The sequence below is a fragment of the Callorhinus ursinus genome, unplaced genomic scaffold, assembly GCF_003265705.2.
Source record: "Callorhinus ursinus isolate GAN/ISIS: 27379988/994484 unplaced genomic scaffold, GSC_fseal_2.0 scaffold37, whole genome shotgun sequence".
In the NCBI taxonomy this organism is placed as follows: domain Eukaryota; kingdom Metazoa; phylum Chordata; class Mammalia; order Carnivora; family Otariidae; genus Callorhinus; species Callorhinus ursinus.
The window spans coordinates 6,635,655-6,654,582 of record NW_027397099.1 but is presented as its reverse complement, the minus strand read 5'-3'; the positions used below and the strand labels follow the sequence as shown (position 1 = coordinate 6,654,582).

The 18,928-nt window shown below is 50.5% G+C and overlaps 3 protein-coding genes across 4 annotated transcripts in view; 1 reads left to right on the top strand and 2 right to left on the bottom strand.

The window, feature by feature from the left end:
- Positions 1–13,937, top strand: part of PHAF1 (phagophore assembly factor 1) — a 28,431-nt gene extending 14,494 nt beyond the window's left edge. For both annotated transcript variants that reach the window (XM_025888779.2, XM_025888780.2), the window contains exons 5-17: positions 393–436; positions 3,519–3,598; positions 3,876–3,970; positions 4,553–4,650; positions 4,737–4,849; positions 7,874–8,007; positions 8,477–8,560; positions 9,874–9,956; positions 10,332–10,375; positions 10,831–10,874; positions 11,020–11,078; positions 11,677–11,749; positions 12,484–13,937. In XM_025888779.2, the coding sequence (XP_025744564.1) occupies positions 393–436; positions 3,519–3,598; positions 3,876–3,970; positions 4,553–4,650; positions 4,737–4,849; positions 7,874–8,007; positions 8,477–8,560; positions 9,874–9,956; positions 10,332–10,375; positions 10,831–10,874; positions 11,020–11,078; positions 11,677–11,749; positions 12,484–12,570 (1,038 nt within the window). In that variant the 3' untranslated portion in view covers positions 12,571–13,937. The remainder of the gene's footprint in view (positions 1–392; positions 437–3,518; positions 3,599–3,875; positions 3,971–4,552; positions 4,651–4,736; positions 4,850–7,873; positions 8,008–8,476; positions 8,561–9,873; positions 9,957–10,331; positions 10,376–10,830; positions 10,875–11,019; positions 11,079–11,676; positions 11,750–12,483) is intronic.
- On the bottom strand, positions 13,549–17,718 carry B3GNT9 (UDP-GlcNAc:betaGal beta-1,3-N-acetylglucosaminyltransferase 9). The gene is made up of 2 exons (XM_025888781.1): positions 16,390–17,718; positions 13,549–16,011 (listed from the first exon to the last, which is right to left on the bottom strand). Exon 2 carries the CDS (start codon positions 15,983–15,985, stop codon positions 14,771–14,773), a length of 1,215 nt encoding a protein of 404 aa, XP_025744566.1. The 5' UTR covers positions 15,986–16,011; positions 16,390–17,718; the 3' UTR covers positions 13,549–14,770.
- Positions 17,719–18,059: 341 nt separating this feature from the next.
- Positions 18,060–18,928, bottom strand: part of TRADD (TNFRSF1A associated via death domain) — a 5,871-nt gene continuing 5,002 nt past the window's right edge. The window contains exon 5 of the mRNA XM_025888785.2: positions 18,060–18,889. Within this exon, the coding sequence (XP_025744570.1) occupies positions 18,579–18,889 (311 nt within the window). The 3' untranslated portion in view covers positions 18,060–18,578. The remainder of the gene's footprint in view (positions 18,890–18,928) is intronic.

The following is an 18,928-nucleotide window of genomic DNA, read 5'->3' as shown; positions in this document are numbered from 1 at the left end:
TAGAGGAACCTTCACCTGCAGCATCCATGGCCATCTGTTGAGTGATCCACTGGAAGAAGGGAAAGGAGAGGTTATGCTGTGTGTGTGGTATGGGTTTTTCCCCCAGATTTAAAAATGAGAACAAAATATGTGTGGTGCTTCAGGAGAATTCTGACTAGTGATAGATTTTTTTTCTTCACTATTTTGTAAATATCTTTTTTTTTTTTTAAGATTTTATTTTTAAGTGATCTCTACACCCAACAAGGGGCTCAAACTCACAACCCCAAGATCAAGAGTCACATGCTCTACCGACTGAGCCAGCCAGGCATCCCTCTGTAAATGTCTTTTTAGTCAGTCTTTTTCAACTGCAGAGCATTACCAATGCTTAAACATTTGATTTTTTTTTTTTTTAGGTGATTGAAGTATATGACTTGACTAAAGTAAAGTTAAAATATTGGTAAGTTTACTCCCCCACTGGTATATGTCACAGGATTGGTACAAATGGAGTTTATCTATTACCCTCATTAAGTTAGTGAAGGATTCCCATCCATAGCAGTTCTAGGCTTATAGCCTGGTGCCATGATTTTCTCAGGCAGCCTCCAAATCTACTCAGCTTTCTGGGGAAGAGAAGGAAATCTTATTAAGGACATGCTGTGTGTAAAACACTTCTCATATGTGTCAGCTCATTTAATCCTCACAACAAAGCAGGACCGCAGCTTAGAGGTGATATGACTGTCTTGTGGGTCACAGCTGCCGTCCTCCCCCCACCACAATAGGTCTGACTCCAAAGCCTATGAATGCTAAAGAGAACGCCAAAGGGACTGCTGTTTGGGGGCCAAAAATTGACTTTTTTTTTTTTTTTAGATTTATTGGAGCGCCTGGGTGGCTCAGGTGGGGAGCTTGCTTTTCCCTCTCCTGCTCTCCCTGCTTGTGCTTGCTCTCTTTCTCTCTCTCTCTGTCAGATGGATAATTAAAATCTTAAAAAAAAAAAATTTACTTATTTTAGAGAGCGAGTGCCTGCAGTGGGGAGGGGCAGAAGAGAGAGAAAGAGACAGACCTAAGCAGACTCTGCACTGAGCATGGAGCCTGACCCAGGGCTCGATCTCACAATCCTGAAATCCTGAGATCATGACCTGAGCTGAAACCAAGAATCACATGCTTGACCGACTGTGCCACCCAGGCACTCTTTTTTTTTTTTTTTTTTTTTTTAAGATTTTATTTATTTATTTGAGAGAGCAAGCACTGGGGGAGAGGGGCAGAGGGAGAGAGAGAAGCAGACTCCATGCAGAGCATGGAACCCACCATGGGGCTCAAGATCACGACCTGAACCAAAATCAAGAGTTGGACACAACCAACTGAGCCACCCAGGCACCCCCAAAATCTACTTTTTAGAATGAAAATGGGAATGGTCTGTATCATAAAACAAATATTTGAGCTCCCATTATGGCAAGGCACTGTGCTAGCATCCAGGATACTCCATATAGTAAGCTTCCTTAACAGCTTCCCTTTCCCTTTGTTGGGGCATGAAAGGGCCCAATTCCTGGGGCTGGCTCAAGCAGCATTTACCAACAGAGAAGTGGATCAAACAAATGTGTAATAGCACTGGTCCCTGCAGATTCTTTTTGTCTTTCAGTTTTGTTGGAGCCTTTGTACCTCAAGGTCTGGTTTCTCTTTTCCCTCTTTTTTATTTTTTTTATTTTTTAAAATATTTTATTTATTTTTGACGGAGAGAGAGAGTGTACAAGCAGGGGAAGCAGCAGGCAGAGGGAGAGGGAGAAGCAGGCTTCCCGCTGAGCAGGGAGCCCAATGTGGGGCTCAATCCCAGGACCCTAGGATCATGACCCAAGCCAAAGGCAGACGCTTAACCATCTGAGCCACCCAGGCGCCCCATCTCTTTTCCCTCTTAAGAGTTAGTGGTAAGTAAAAGCATGGGTCTGGGGTCAGCCTGCCCTGGGTTCATCATTCTCTTACCTCTGTGACCTGGGGAGTCATTTAACCTCTCAGAGTTTGTATTACCATCAGAGAAATGAAGCCAGTAATATGGCTGCTGGGTTAGGAAGAGGACATGAGACACTGCTGGCAAAGCATATAGCACCATGCCTGGTTAAAAAACAGGTGTTCTGGGGCGCCTGGGTGGCTCAGTCATTAAGCGTCTGCCTTTGGCTTAGGTCATGATCCCAGGTCCTGGGATGGAGTCCCATATCAGTCTCCTTGCTCCACGAGGAGCCTGCTTCTCCCTCTGCCTGCCTCTCCCCCTTGCCTGTGCTCTCTCTCTCTCTATAAGCAAATAAAAAATCTAAAAACTTACTGCTTAAAAAAAAAAAAAGAGGTGTTCTTGGGCGCCTGGGTGGTACAGTCAGTTGAGTATCCAGCTCTTGGTTTCAGCTCAGATTGTGGTCTCAGGGTTATGGGATTAAGCACTGAGCATGGAGTCTGCTTGAGACTCTCTTCCTCTCCCTCTGCCCCTCCCCCATGAGTAAATAAATCTTAAAAAAAAAGGAGGTGTTCCATGAATTATGCTAATTTAAAAAAATATTCTTAACCTTTAAGCATTTTTCTTTTTTTTTTTTTTAAGATTTTATTTATTTATTTCACAGAGAGACATCGAGAGAGGAAACACAAGCAGGGGAGTGGGAGAGGGAGAAGCAGGCTTTCCGTCGAGTGGGGAGCCCAATGTGGAGCTCGATCCCAGGACCCTGGGATCATGACCTGAGCCGAAGGCAGACACTTAACGACTGAGCCACCCAGGCGCCCCTTAAACATTCTTCTTAAAGTCATACGTGCCATATCTTCATGCTCATCATCTGAAATCACGTGTTCCTCTTCATTTCCCAAGCCCCTCCCCCTCAGGTGTTTCCCCTTTGCATGGGATCCATCTCTCCCCACTCCCCCCATTCACCCAGTCCTTGAGTGCTGGCTGTTAAGAAAACAAGCTGCTTGGGGCACCTGGGTGGCTCAGTTGGTTAAGCCTCGGACTCTTGGTTTCGGCTCAGCTCATGATCTTGAGGTCCCATGTGGGGCTCTGTACTCAGAGTGGAGTCTGCTTCAGATTCTTTATCCCTCTCCCTCTCCCTGCTCGCCCTGTCTCTCTCAAATAAATAATAAAATCTTAAAAAAGAGAGAAAGAAAGAAAACAAGCTGCCTTGCTTGGCTATACTGTTCTTTTAAGATGTCCATCCCCTTTTAAGAAAGTTCCTTTTGAAGCCAAACTCTTAGTAGGTATCCTAGGAAAACACATTAACACTTTCTATTCCTGTGGCCATTCTTGATCCAAGTCCAAATGCCATGGGGCTGAGACTGAATTTATTTCCTTCTAAACTGCCCAATGACCATACATGTCTTGGGAGGCCCTAAGGATCAGTTGTGTCTGTCAGCCTCAGGAGACTTGACTTGTTCTGACTTCATTAATTATTCCTCACTTAAAAGTTCTTTAATTAAACTTGTGTTTTGGCATACTTGTAAACTCACCTGCCTATGTTTTAAGAATAACTCTTCCAGCCACCATCTTCAGTGATTTGAAAAGCATCTTTGTTTTTCAGTGGAGTGCATTTTAACTCTCAGGCCATAGCTCCCACCATTGAGCAGATTGACCAGTCTTTTGGTGCAACCCATCCTGGAGGTAAGCCCAAGTCCATCTGATTCCTTTCATCATCTGTCGCAGCCCATAATGATAAACCTAGCAAATGATCCCATCCCAGCCCCAGTGCCCCTGAAGCCAAGTTCCTGTAGAATTTGAGAATTGATAGTTGGGTGTGAAGGAAAGCTTCTCCCCCCTTGTTTTCAGCCTAGGAGGTCACTTCAGGAACCAGACACAAGGAAGGTGTTGCCAAGCTGGTTTGTGTTCACATCTTCTGATGCCATTCAACCATGTCATTTTCTCCTTCCCATTCCCACAGTGTACAACTCCGCTGAGCAGCTCTTCCACCTCAACTTCAGAGGACTGTCTTTCTCTTTTCAGTTAGACTCATGGACCGAGGCTCCCAAGTACGAGGTTAGCTCTTCCCTTCCTATGGTATTTGTCACCCAGTATCCAGGTAATATGGACCCAACAGACAGTGCCACGGGGGACGCTGGATAGGTAGCCTTTCTTTGGTTTCCTCATCTCTCAGGTCTTCAGAGGCCAGTATGGGCACAGTGGGTGGGATTGATAGCAAGAACAAAGCCCAAGCCGGCATTCCCAGGAAGAGGGCACTTCCCACTGCAGAGTGAGGTCAGGCTCCCTTTTCAGAGAGAAACTCAGTTGTGCCTTGCTTTAAAACTCCAAATCACTGTGGTTTTTAGCAAATTGTTTCATTCATCCTTAGGTAGCAACATCCTTAGGGTCGTGAAATGATAGATGTTTGTAAAGCTTCCATTTTATTAAAGAAAGCGTTCCTGTAATTTCTTCTTGATGAAAGAACGAAAAACTAAGTAAAATTAAAGATGAACCTCTATGGATGGGGGGAGTTGATTGACATGGAGCCAGGTTTGATTGTGTGCTTTGACCTGGCCCATGAGGGCTGGGGAAATGCTAGAGCCTGGCTCCCATGGCTTGCAGTATGCTCTTAGTAAAACTGTTGTCTTATGTTTGCAGCCCAATTTTGCCCATGGTCTAGCTTCTCTCCAGATACCCCACGGGGCGACTGTGAAACGAATGTACATCTACAGTGGAAACAGCCTACAGGATACAAAGTATATGTGGGGAGCACAAACTTCATGGGCCCTGGGCTCCCTGGGAGGGAGGGCAAAGCCTCTGCTCATTCTGTGCCTGCCTCCAGGGCTCCCGTGATGCCCCTCAGCTGTTTCCTTGGCAATGTGTATGCTGAGAGTGTGGATGTTCTTCGAGATGGAACTGGACCCTCAGGTTTACGACTTCGGCTACTTGCTGCAGGTCAGTTAACTCGACTTGGGGTGGTGAATTCTCCATTATATCCATGTTGAGACAAGCTAAAATCCCACATGCTTAGAGATAGTTGGTACAAGACAACGTGGATATTTATGGTTAAAGTTTTCATTTAAATTTGTGAAGGGACAAAACATAGTTTTATCATTAGCAAATCTTAATAAATGATAGTAGCACTGCTTCCCCTAGGATGTGCATAAGCCTTCTGTGTGCTTATGTAGTTTTTCAGTGCTTCCCAGACTGTTTACTGGAAATGTGCCTTATGGGCTGCAATATTGGTCTGTTCTCCCCTTTTCCACCTTTTTTTTTTTTAAGGTTTATTTACCCATTTTAGAGCACACAGCGGGGAGGGCAGAGGGAGTCTCTAGCAGACTCCACACTGAGCACAGAGCGTGACATGGGGCTCATTCCCACGACCCTGAGATCACGACCTGTGCGGAAACCAAGAGTCAGACACTCAACCAACTGAGCCACCCAGGTGCCCCATTCCCTTTTCCACCCTTTATGCCCAGTTCTCAGTAGGCTGGCAGCAGGGACTTGTTGAATTGTGGTTTGGCCAGACCCTGCTGTGAGTTTTGCTGACTATGAATAAAAAGCTGCTGCCTTCAGTGGCTGGTCTCACCAGAATCCAAGCCTTATTTGTGATTTCCTTGTAAGTGACCAGTTTCAGCTACTGTGGACCTTGGGCCATGCTTGGTAGTACCGGCCATGTCTTTGGCCTCGGAGCCAGCATAGGAGCTGTGCCTTCATGGAGCTCATAGTCTAGCCAGTGTTTGTTCATAAATTGGGGTCTTACATCAGTTTCTAGGGCACTGGTTCTTACCTATGAAGAGTCTGATATATAAACTGTGAGCTCACTCCCCTGAACAATTAGATAGTTTACAACCTCCAGGTTAGGAATTTCTTGAAATGTGGTTTTCTAGCCAAGGAAGAAAACTCTACTTAAAAGAATGTTGCACTTGAGCTATAGTGTTTGAGAGAATTGAGATTGAGAATTGAAATGTAGAAGGTCAAGTGATTTAGGGTCTCTCTTGTCAGGAGGATCACACCTTGAAACAGCAGGGTAGTCAAGGATGATGCAGTATACCAGGTGACAGCAGGAGGAGTCTGTCAGGGTGGGGGATCTCCAGTTGTGACTGCCGTCCTGTACAGCACACTCCCAGCAGTCACATCTCACAGGGTCAGTGGGGGAAACACGTGAAGTCAGGGACTCACCAAATTACTGTCCAATCCAGTACTCATTGAGAGTTTCCTTTGGCAAGCAGAAAGGTAGCTTGTGTCAGCCAACCCATTTCTCACATGTTTCCTTACGGAGTGTAGCTACTGGGATGTTTTTAAGATAGGAAGTCATTTCAACTGTCTTAGTCCCCACAGTAACTTATAGGAAGATTCACTCCAGGGAATCAGAACCTAAAATAGTCTCCTAAAACTAAGGGTATTTTTCCCTGGGTAGGCTTCAGATAGGGTGAGACAAGAGAGAAGACTCACACATGAAGAGTGCCTTCCGCTGTGGCCCCATTTGGACATTTACAAGTGTCTGGTACTTGGAGACTTTGGGCATACAGTCCAGCTTGACAGGACTTTTGGTGGGTTCTGTAGGTCACCCAAGCTTGCCTAAGCAGCAAGATTTATAGACCAGAGGTTAATGTGGGCTATGCTTTTCCTGCGACCTAGTTAAACACAACCTTTATTTGCCACTCAGTGTATATGTGCTGTGACTAAAGACTCTTGGGTTAGTTGAAGAACTCAGTACCAATTTATTTCAGATGTTGGATCCCTGAGGTCTTCCCTATATAACAAATGGATTGTTATATATGAAAGAGCTTTGTCATCTATAAAGCTCCGCGTAGAGTAAGGTGATGGTGATTATCATGTACCAGGAAATGCAGTCTTCCTCAGGTTCTTGCCTGTGTGTGTGTGTGTGTGTGTGTGTGTGTGTGTAGGGGAAGTAAAACACTTTGTCTTCCCATCCACAGAGTTGGTGTGTCTGTTGCTATTCCACATCTACTGCTATGTGTGTGTGTTTAACTGGAATTGTTTCCAAAATGTATTAGAGTCAGGGTTTAAACAGTCTTCCCAAAGAAGAAACTTTTGGCAAATTGGATTTTCTTATCCTCCCACTTTTCTGGTTTGTCATTTTTGAGTGTTACTGGGTCTATCAGTGTTTGTAGAATTAGGGAGTGAGTTAATGGATGTTTCACTCTTGGCTTTTCTATAGAGTGATCTTGAGGTCCAGTCTCTGGTTGGGGGTTACCATTGAGAAGCCCCTCTTAACATAAATTCTTGTATCTTGTCAGGACCTGGAAAGTGGCAAGAGATAATAGCACCTCATTATATACTTCCATAGTATCTATGCTGCTGTGTATTGTACCACAGTTGGGTGGCGTCAGATTGGGATCTTCACACCATAAGCTCCAATATGGGCAGAGACTGCACTTGTTTTGCTCAGCATGTTTCTTCAATATCTAACAAAGTGTCTAGCCCATGGTAGTCAATAAGTAAATATTTGGTGAGTGAATGAATGAAGTTTTCAGAGTTCTACCTCACTTTTGTGATTGAATGAGTCTCTGGGATTATTTCTTTTTTTTTTTTTCTTTTCAGTTTTTTTGTTTGTTTGTTTTAGGTTTTTTTAGAGAGGGAGACAAGGGAGAGGGGCAGAGGAAGAGGGAAAAAGAGAATCTTAAGCAGCCTCCATGCCCAGCATGAGCCCAACTCGGGGCTCAATCTCACCACCCTGAGATCATGACTTGAGCCAAAATCAACAGCTGGACGCTTAACCGACTGAGCCACCCAGGCTCCCCTCTCTGGGATTATTTCAAGTAGATGGTTATCTCTTGTAGCATCGCAAGCCCTTGTGACCTGGTATTTCTGTTTTTATGCAGTATATTTTTATTAGCCAGAGCTAATAATGCAGCGTGCAGCCATTGGCCTCTCTGGGGCCCCCTTGGCCCTACGCTGCAGGATCTCAGGCTCTGGGTGGGAACCTGACACCTTTCACTTAACTCTCTGCAGGTTGTGGACCTGGCCTATTAGCAGATGCCAAGATGCGGGTATTTGAACGTTCAGTGTATTTTGGTGATTCCTGCCAGGATGTTCTTAGCATGCTTGGCTCTCCGCACAAGGTCTTCTATAAGTCAGAAGACAAGGTAGGGGAAATGTGTTTATAAAGTCAAATAGGCAGTCTCCTTTTAAGTAAATTCTGCCGCCAGGGTGGGATTCGAACTCACAATCCTGAGATCAAGAGTCACATGCTCTACCGACTGAGCCAGCCAGGCGGCGTCCTTCTTTTTTATCAATATTAACTTAATATCAAGTAAATATAAGCTTCATTATTTTTCCATAGAACCTGTTCTATTAAGACTGATAAAGAATTAAATTGAAAGCTCTTTCCTGATACTGTTGGTCAGATTATCCTGCCTTTTCTTGGGAGGCCAGGGCCCAGTCTGTGGTCAGCCAAAGCTGGCTGCATTGTTCAGCAGTAGCAGGGACGGTGACACTCCTGCTTACCCAACAGCTTAATCTTATACCCAAAACACAGTTTGTAGACTTTTAGTTAATCTGAGAACTGTATTAAGGAGTTGGGATTTTAATTTGTTGTTATTTTCTTCCCAACAGATGAAAATTCATTCTCCTTCCCCTCATAAACAAGTTCCATCCAAGTGCAATGACTACTTTTTTAACTACTTCACTCTTGGAGTGGTAAGTTGTGATTCCTTAGAGAAATTTTTCATTTCTGTGGTGGTGGACCATGCACCTGGGCACATCTTTGTGTCCACATGGAGCTGTAACCATGCCTGGTAGCAGGGAAACCAGCTCCAGCTGGCTTTGCCCGGTAGTCTTGCATTGGTACCCTAAAGTGGGCCTTGCCTACCACTGAGATTGCTCAGAAACACTAGGTCCCTGGTATGTTTTGGCTTCTTTATTGAGGGCACCACGCTGCTCAGGTGGAGACTGTGGGAATCATTCAGGGTAACATAGTTTGGGATCTGCCCATTTGTAGAACATAGGAGCCTCTTCTGGAGTCACAAAACAGGGAGACTAAAAAAGGGTCAAAGACAGTGGGAATGAGGGCTCCTGGGTGGCTCGGTTGCTTAAGCGTCTGCCTTCGGCTCAGGTCATGATCCCAGGGTCCTGGGATCGAGCCCCATGTCGGGTTCCCTGCTCAGCAGGAAGCCTGCTTCTCTCTCTCTCTGTCAAATAAAAAAAAAAAAAGATAGTGGAGCCAGGAGTAGTGGGGGAACAGCAGTGGGGTCATAAACTTTTGAGGGTAGGACAGTAGCAGGAGGGAATGGCACTTTGTAAGTGGAACCTCTCTAGTTCAAGGGCCATTGATGATAAGGGACAAGGAAGATGGAACAAATGGACCAACCCTAATAGGACTTAAGTAGCTAATGTAGGGTTGGAGTCAGAGGTAACCCTGAGGTCACAGGCCCAGAAGGCTGGCAGGATGTGAAACTTGGGGAGGGTATGGGGGATAGGAAGAAGTGTTCAGTGGGCAGCATCAAATCCAGATCTGAGTCCTGGTGAGAGGCTGGACCTTTGGTTCTAGGGGTTGCTCACTCCCATAGAGGGCCTAATGGCCAGTCATGGCATTCAGAATAGTTAGGTGCCTTGAGGCGCTGGAAATTCAGGTGGTCCCTGAATCTTCTTGGCAGCCTTTAAGCCAAAATCTGTGCTCAGTTAGTTTATAATCAGGTGCTTGTTAGGAAAGGTCTCCATGATGTGTTTGAGTTCCTAGGCAGTAGGAGTTGTAGGCCATGCGTCTGCTGGGTCTGCTGCTACAAAGTTTGGAATGAGGGGCCTGCAGATAATTGGGTGCCCCCTTCACTGAAAATGTCCAGTTAAGGCTGTTTGGCCTCAGCTATCCTCTTGACTATTGTTTGGGAGAAAGCTATTGCCCAGACTCATCCGCCTTGTGGCGTGGCTGTCTTTGAGTTGGACATGCTCTTAGAAAGGCCCTTGCCCAGCCTCAGTAACTTTCCCTACTTGGACATCCTTGTTTTCTATCCCAGGATATCCTCTTTGATGCAAATACACACAAAGTGAAGAAGTTTGTCCTACACACCAATTACCCTGGGCATTATAATTTTAACATGTGAGTATACCTGTACCTGCCCCTCCCAAGAACTGAGCTTTGGGTTGAAAATTCCCAGGAAAAGAGAGCTTTGAATGTTCACTAATTTGTACCTGAATTCTTACAGTTTCGTGGGAAATGAACATTTCCTGAGTGTTTGCTCTGTTCCTGGTATAGTGTCAATACCTTACGTCTCTCCATTTGTACCCATTTTACAAATAGGGAAGTAGGTTCAGAGAGCCTGGTATCTTATCCAAGATGACAGGGTCTTCAGACCCCAGAGCAGGGCTTTGGGGGTGGGTTCATTCTGTGTTTCCTGGGGTGCGGGGTTGAGATGCGCGGGTGGTCAGGCCTTTCAGGGGGCCCAGCCTTTATCCATCTGGCTTCTCTCTCTAGTTATCACCGCTGTGAGTTCAAGATCCCACTAGCCATAAAGAAAGGTGAGTAGTGAATATCGTTCGAGTAAGAAAAGGGTTTTGAAGTTAGTCTTTCATGATGCAGACACACAGTGATCCAAACAGAAATAGTAGCAGGAACCTTTGCCCACCTGCTTTGCCCATAGCCTCAGCTCCTCTGGGTTGGGCTCTGTGTTCTGGGGCTGCACATTTTTTTGGCCTGTAGTCTGCTGGAGGCTCTCAAGGTCTTTTCCTATGATCGTGGGATTGCTGGTCCATGATGGGGAGAGTTTCCTACACATGATTATCCAGGTGCTCCCAGGTCAGCCTTGTGACTGCTGTCTCTACCCTCCTCCATTCGGCAACTCTGAAATAGCCCATCTGTCCTCCCTCTGTTGTCCAACCCCAATGCACAGGGTGGCCAGGTCTGGATTCTCCCTAGGGCTAGGGTCACACGTGGGCTGGACCAGCTACCAACCCACTCTGTGTTCTCTTTTCAGAAAATGCAGATGGTCAGACAGAAACATGCACAACCTACAGCAAGGTGAGCTCCTATTTTCCCACCTCATGTAGCCCCAAAATGAGGTGGGTGTGAGCCTGCCAGCAGTCTGGGGCCCATGTCTTCTGGGCCAGCCATTGGTCACAATTAGGTTCCTGCTAACCCCTTGCCGCCCCCATCCCTTTTGCAGTGGGACAACATCCAGGATCTCCTGGGCCACCCTGTGGAGAAGCCTGTTGTCCTGCATAGGTGAGTGGGAGGTTGCCATCTCTGACCACCCCTTCCTGCTCCTCACAGCCCAGAAGACTTAGGGAAGCCTAGCTGTGCCTATGGCTTAGAAATGACAGAAGTTTCTGTTGTTGCCACAAATATACTTCTCGTCCCCCACCCTGCACATTACCACAGGGCCAGCTATTCTGCATGTTTACCTGCACCAGAGAGGTTACCCCTTGGGGATAGCTCCCCTCTCCAGGTAGGCGGGCCTTTTACCCCTAGTTATTCAGAAAAGGAAGCACTTTTCACTGGCTGTCCTGGGCTCTTTTTTTCCCATTAAAGTTGCCACATGCTGTAGTGTACAGCTTCCTACCCAGTTGCCATGCTGCCTGAGGCTCCTCCCTCCTAACTTTCCACTCCAATCTAACTGTGTAATAACTTCCTGTGCCTCATTGGGCTGTGTAGGAGTCAGAGCTTGAATGATACCTGTCACTACCCCTGGTACTTCAAGGGCCCGTGTTGGAAACAGCCATGAGAGACCACTGGCCAGTAGCCCCCATCCCAAAAGGGACTGGATGCCCTGCCTAGCCTCAGCTTCTGTCTGCACCTCTAATTCTGGCTTCCCTGGCCTCAGGTCCTCCTCCCCAAACAACACCAACCCATTTGGCTCTACATTCTGCTTTGGTCTTCAGCGGATGATCTTTGAGGTAAGCCCTGCGGGTTGAGGGGCCCATGGCCATGGCAGGGACAGGCAAGTGATGGAGAAAGGTTGGGGAGGGCCTAACAGCCCTGCTCGGTGAGTTAATCCTTCCCCAGTAGCCCTGTCTGCTAAGAATCTGACCTGCCCGCATTGAACAGTAAGAGTACAGAAACTATGTTGGGGAAATTCGAGGTCATGGAGGCTAAAGCAGTAGCCTTATCCAACAAGATGAGAGGTAACGGGGATCCCACATATGTGAGAACGTAAATATGGTAGGAAAGGAAACCCCAGGGAGCAGATGGGGCTCAGCGTGGGACTGTTGGGGTTCTTTGAATGCCGTATGAAGGAATGTGCTATGGGTGAGTGGCTGTAGAGGCCCTGCTGGCTTGGGAGAAGAATGGGCTGTCCCTCTTCTCCCTTTTGGATGTCACACCTTCACTAGGCCCCTAGCAGGTACAGAAGGACTGGGTAAACAGGTATAGTGAAGTATCCCATGAAGAGCAGGCAGTTGCTGGGCCAGGATGACTCCTAGCATGAGTTGGGGGATGTTGAGGGATCAGCCCAGCCCTGTGTGCAGGTGTGTCGCACACACAACGTCCATTCTTTGTGCACAGGAGCTGCCCCAAATCCCTTGTCTGCAGTCACAGCCCTAGTACTGGTGGTTTTTATGGATCTGATTGCCTACCATGCTGCATCCCTTCTACTCCTCCCCTTTGATTCATTGTCCGCTTCTCACACCAGGTCATGCAGAATAACCATATTGCCTCGGTGACCCTGTACGGCCCCCCCAGGCCTGGTGCCCACCTGAGAACAGCGGAGCTCCCCTAAGGACATCACCACCCATGCCCCTCTGCCCCGTGGAGCTGTGCATTGCATCCTGTTCAACGGGCCTCCATGTGCCACCCTGTGGGTTTTCTTGGACACCTTGCCAGTGTTGAAAGGCTGTTGTGATGTTCTGAGGTGGGGCTCAGACTGGGTGCTCTGCCATGGGGTGAGAGGCCCAAATATTCCTCTGTCCGTCCTCGGCCTGCTGGTGCCAACAGAGGACACAGACTGCAAAGAGAAGCACAAACTCTGAGCCTTGATACCTAGACCCAGGCGACCTCGACTAACACATACGGAGGCAGAGTTCTGTCTCTCCTGTTCCACACGCATTGGGAAAAGTTGGGACTCTTTCTGTGGCTGAGGACACAGGCACCCGGGACGAGGACGAGGTCCTGCCTTTGGCCCATCATTGCCACGTGACCCTTAAGGCAAGCAGGTAGCATGTCCATAGTACTTGGTTGCGACTTTTGCACTACATCCACTTTAGTTACTTGATGAGCTGGCTGTGGCCAAGGTGGCCCACCTGCCTTTCCCTGTTCCTTCCTTGCACGTGCTCCCTACCAGGCCCAGTAGGCACACCCAACTCATTGAAACACAGCTTTTTACCATCCAGGTATGTGCCCAGGCCTGGTTCCTGCCCCTCTTGGAGCCAGCCTTCAAGGTCACCTGTGCCCCTGCTCTGCCCCAACTTGGCTGGCAGGCTGCATGTTTCCATCCTGTTTGCCTCTTTTATTTAATGCCAAAGTTTTAGCCAAAGACATCTTCCTCCTTTTATTGTTTCAGCATTCTGTTCTGCACTGTGGGCTGGCTCTCTTGCCCCAACCCTGGGCAATGTCCCCTGGCCAGGCCCATTCATGGCCCAAGGCCTCTGGGGGCTCAAGGAAGGCTGGGCTGCTCAGTCTTTTCATGGGTCTTGCTAAGGAAAGTAGCATATGTGCTTTAAAAATAATCCTTTTGAAAAGAATTGAGAAGAGAAATGTATAATTTTACCCCATTTTTAATATTTTGGTCTAGCAACTTGTGATACATAGATGACAATTTTGTGAGTTTTTCAAATGTGTGTACAGACTTTTGTAAATATGACTCTTTTGTAATTAACTCATGTACAGCCTCATCCTGTAGAGTTTAACAATGAATGTGGAGGGGACCTGCCCCAGGCTCCTAGGTGGTTCCTGGGCTTACAGCCAGGCTTGTGTGGCGTTCCATAATTTTGTGACTGACTGGTGTCTTCCCATTTGGACTGTGGCCTGGCCAGAGACCCACACACACATCCCCCTGTAGGGGCAGCCAGGACTCTCCCCATCTTCCTAGAATAGGGGAACGTTCCTCATGCCCTGCCCATACCCCTCCAATAAAAACCTGTGCCCTCAGCAGCTGCTCACCATGTGCTGTTGCTGGGATGTTTGTACTAAAATAAGCATGGAGGTGTTGATTTTTAAGAACGTGGGTGAAGGATATGGGAAATTTTATGGTGGAGTCATCTTAGGTTCCTTGGCTCTTCTGAGTGGGGCAGCACAGCCTCTAGTAAGAGACTGGCACTGTTGTGTGTGTGTAAATTCTTATGTGGTGAGAAAAGACTCTAGGTAGGACCATGCACTTGTTTGTCCCTGTGTGCGTCCATCCCTGGTGTTCCAGCCAGACCAGGGCCCAGGAGGGGTTGGCTTCGGGAAGGGACACCTCAGAAGAAGATCTAAAGATCAGTACAGGGCTGAAAATCCAATTTGGATGGGCAGGTGGGAAGCAAAATGCCTACCTTCAGATTGAGTTGTAGCAAAATGCCTGCCAGTTCCAGGACCCCACACCTCCTCCAGCCTTGAGAGAGACCTGCATTTGCATCACTCTAGGACTTCCAAATCAAGGAGTATGGTCAGATTCCATGAGCCTCTGCGACCACCATCCCCAAACCCCAAAAACCTACTTGGTAGTAGGAGGGTCAAACATGTCCACCTGTTTGGCAGAGCCTGCTGCTCTAAGGCCTCAGCCCTGGCTGTCCTAAAGGGCTACCATTCAGGTGGTTCTAGATCAGCTCCGAATAAGGTAGGCCAGCAGGAGCCAAGTTCAATCTTAATTCCCTGGGGAACTGTGGAGGCAGACTTCTGGTGATATGGGCTAGATTTTTGAAATCTGCCTCTGGGGAAGAACTACATACACGGCGATAATCATCCTGGGTCTGAGTGAGGGGAGCTTGGGGCCATGAAGGTGGCTAGGGGCCCCACTGGAAAGAGCCAGCAGCGACAGGCCACGGATGGGCACAGGCTAGCCCTTGGGGCCCATTCAGTAGGTGCCACATAAGCCAGATGTCGGCGGCCGAGAGCCCGTGTACTACAACCAGCTCCCGGTAAAAGCAGGGGTCAAAGGTGCGCAGGTGCGGCGCTGCTGACGGCCGGGGGATGCCAAAAGTCCGGAAAGCAGGGTGGGGCTCTGGTGTGAGCCGAAGGCGCTGCAGACACATGCCCAGAAAGACGTCGTCAATGGGGAAAAGCTCAACTTGCGCGCAGGCGCCGGCCAGGCGACGGAGCGTGGCCCCCGAAAGCACAAAGCCACCACCACCCGCATAGGCCGGGTAGGCGGGCAGGCCGTACACCGCCTCAGGGATGTAGTATTTACTGGTCCGCGCACGGATTGGCCGAGCCTGCACGATCACATCGCCCGCAAGCAGGTCCTGCGCCGGGTCCCGCGGCGCCAGGAACTCCAGCAGGTTCCCCACGTGCACGAACACGTCTGCATCGCCCTTAAACACGAAGCGCACGTCGGGGCAGTAGGCCGTGGCCCAGGCGAGAAAGTGAATCTCCTTGAGCGTTAGGTTGAAGAAAGTGTCGTCGAAAGCCCAGAGCAGGATGTCCGCGTACGCGCGGCTCTCAGCACGCAGCAGGGCAGGCCAGTGGGTTCGCGTGCCCTCCCCCTCCGCGTCTGCCCCGTCTGTGCCCGCGCCCCTGGGCACGCCCAGCAAGAACACGCGGCGCACGAGCGCCCCCTGCACGCGACCCTCAGCACCCCACGTCTGGCGCACGGCTTGGCGCCGCTCGAAGTCCGCCGCCACTGACTTGACGGCGATGAGCAAGTCGGGTCCACCTTCAGGTGCGCCATCTCCTCGGCACTTGTGCGGCTGATTAATGAGCAGGGGGAAGCGCCGCTGGTCCTTGGCGCGCAGGTAGCGGCCAAAGTCAAAGGGCCCCGTGGGTGTGGGCGGCGCCGGTGTGTCCCCTTCGTAGGCCAGCGGGGCCAGGGCTGCGCCTGCGTCCGATGCCTGGAAGACGCGGAGTCCGGGAGTGGGCCCTGGCGCTGCCTTCCCTTTCGTTCGCGGGGCGCTTGTCGTCGGGGCCGCGCCCTCGCGCTGTGCGTAGAGAAGGAGGCCGAGGGCGGCGCCGAGGAGCAGCGTGAGCGACGCGTCCCCGCGGAGGCGCAGCCTCCGCCTCATGTCCGCGTGGCTGGCGCCCGCGCCCCCTGCGGAAAGACTCAGTCAGGGGCTCGCGACGCGGAAGCCATTGGCCGGGAGGAGTTCCCGGCCTCGGTCTCTCCGAGGGGAAGGGGCGGAGGCCAAACGCCGAGGGTCTCAGCTACCGGCCATTCATCCCCCTCCGGCGTTCTCCCGCTCTGGGCTGTGGCACACCCCCCACACACTGGGTTGGGTACCCTGAAGGGGCTGGAAGTTTCTCCTAGTAGCCAGTCCCCACCCCCCTCAGCGCCGGCCCGGGACGGTTACCTAAGGCCTGGAGACGCCGAGCTCGGCCCCCGTTCCCTCCCGCCCTTCCCGCGCTGAAGCAGAATCCCTTCTACCCCCTCCCTAGCCACCACGTCGGTCCTTGGGATCCCGACACTCACGCTTGTCCCTTGGGAGTGGCGCAGCCCCGGACGCCAGGGCCTCCGGGGCTCAGCGCAGGGTCCCAAGGGCAGCCATGGACGGGGCTTGGGCCAAATGCAGCGTTGGCAGGAAGGGGGAGGCCGGGGCCGCTGCCACGTGACCCTCCAGCTGTGCGCGCCTGGACATCTGGAGCTCAGCTCCGCCCCGGCGCCGCGGGGAGCGCAGTCTCCTAGTGAAGACTAATCTCTGAGAGGGATCCCCACGGGCAGCTCTCTCTGGGAAGGCCGGAGGCGGTGGGTTCTGGCCTCGGTGTGGGCTCAAACTCCCCAACTCTGCCTTTTGGTGGGGGTAGGAAGAAACATTAGCCTCTCTGGTTAATCTCCGCACCCCCACCTCTCCGGAGTGAGGCAGGGCCTGGGCTGGCAGGAGCCCAGGGCTGGCGGGTCCCAAATCCCCCAGGCTGAGCGTCTTAGGCATCTACTTGGCCACCATCCCAGGCTATCCTTGGAAGCGCCTCTCCTCAGCTCACCAGCAGCCCAGGTTCAACCAGGCAGGACCTATAATCATAAATGGCCCTGGACATACGGCTGCCTCCTTACTCCTGGTTCTGTCATGCCCCCCTCCCACCCCAGCAAACACACACACACACACACTGACCCACAAGATTCAATTCTCACAATTCTGGTAGCAGCTCTCATTGCTCATGCAGATGCGGACACTGCCCCTTAGGGAGTTAAGTGACTTGCCCAGCATCATACAGGCAGAAATTCAGAGCGTTGCCCTAGGTCTTCTGGAATTCAGTCTGGGACTCTTTGCTCTGCCCTCCCTTGCCCCTCTCTGCATCTATCCACTAGGGATACAGGACAGGGGCCAACCCTCTCTGCTTTAACTTCACAGTGGAGCACTTCAGTCTGTCTCCCCAGAGGTACCTCTGGGCCCCCTGGGCCCTAGTACCCTGCACCAGCATAGTCCAGCATAGCCTCCTACAGGCAGAAATAACCAAGCCTGGGTCACTGCAGGCCAGATTGGACTGGTAGGGATGATTCAGCTGGAGGGATTCCTGAAGTTGGCCAGTGAGTAAAGGGTTTGATCTGGGACCCCAGTGGGCAGAGAGTTGTTCTGGAGATTGAATGCCTCCTCAATTGAGCAGGCAGCCCCGCCCTCCATCGTACTGAAAAAGGCAGAAACTCTGAGGTCCTCCTGCACTCTCACTCCTCATCCAGGGTCACTAGGCCTGTTACCTTTCATCCTAAACAGTTCGTGGTGTTCATCCCTTCCCTCCATCTCTGCTGCCACTGCCCTAGCCTGGGCCTCCACCCCTACCCTCCCACACTCCACCTCTCCCTCTTCTCCCTCCTCACCAGCCTCCCCACCTTAACTCCCCAGACTTTCTAAATGCTTCTCACTGGCCTCAGTGTAAAATCCAAAATCTGTAAAATGGCTTACCAGACCCTGAGCTATCTGCCTCCCACACTCACCAACTGCTCTCTTTGCAAACCCACCCGCTACCCCTAGATCTAGCCACTCCAAATTTTCTGTTCTTCTAACATCCTCTGTTCTTCTAACTTTCCTCAAGACCTCACCCAAGACTGGCTATGTCCAGAATGTTGCCATTCCCTCAACCCGCCACCCTCATATCTCTCCCTGGAAGCCTAACCTGGGTTAGGCACCTGCTCAGAGCACCCACAACTTTTTGTATTTTTCACATAAAAAAATGGGTAATATTTTATTGCTGTTGCTTAAAATCTGCAGTCCAACACTGAGTATGAACTGGGGGCAGGCAGGTTTCGTGTATCTTGTTCACCACAGTATTTGCAGCACCCAGGATGATGGCTAGGACACAGCAAGTGCTTAATGAGTTAGTTGTTCAATGAGTGAAGAGGTAAGGGCTGGCCAGAAGCCCCTCATTTGGGATGGGCAGACCGCTGGAGCAGGTGACCCATGTACTTTGTCTATATCACAGTATCTGAGGCCAAATCCCCAATGGCACCCCAACAGGAATGGTGGGGGCTTGCCCAACTCCTGGAGAAGGCAGTCAACGCTACCCAGCAGCTCCAACAGCTGGGCTAAGTGGGGTTATCAGTGTGGTCTCAGAGTCCCGTGGATGGACAGGAGCTCCGCAATAGCAGCAGAAGGGACCCTAGGGTCATCTAGGTGTTCCAAACGCTGCTGGGCAACTGGCCGATCCCCCCTTTTTCTGGTACTCAGGTTAGGCCAGACTGCCATCGGAATTCGCGAGGCCCAGCAAGTCCTCTGCAAGGCTGGTGAGCTCGTTCTCCTCAAGGGCCTCTACCAGGCGCTGCAGCGTGGCGCGGCGGCCCTCGGCCTGCACGAAGCGCCGCAGCAGCTGGAAGGCCTGCTCGTACAGCCCTTCGCGCTCATACTCATAGGCCAGTGAGTCGAGCGCCGGGTCCCGCAGCGCACGACAGCCTCGCTGTAGGGAGCGCCCCACTTTGCGCCATTTAACACCCACTGAGCGCGCGAACGTCTGTTGGTCCTGCAAGCTCAGCGGCCGGTTCACTGCGGAGCGGGGGGGGGGGGGGGGGGGGGGGGGGGGGG

Coding starts and splice junctions, on each gene's coding strand:
- B3GNT9 (XM_025888781.1), bottom strand. CDS start 15,985: ATGAGGCGGAGGCTGCGCCTCCGCGGGGACGCGTCGCTCACGCTGCTC.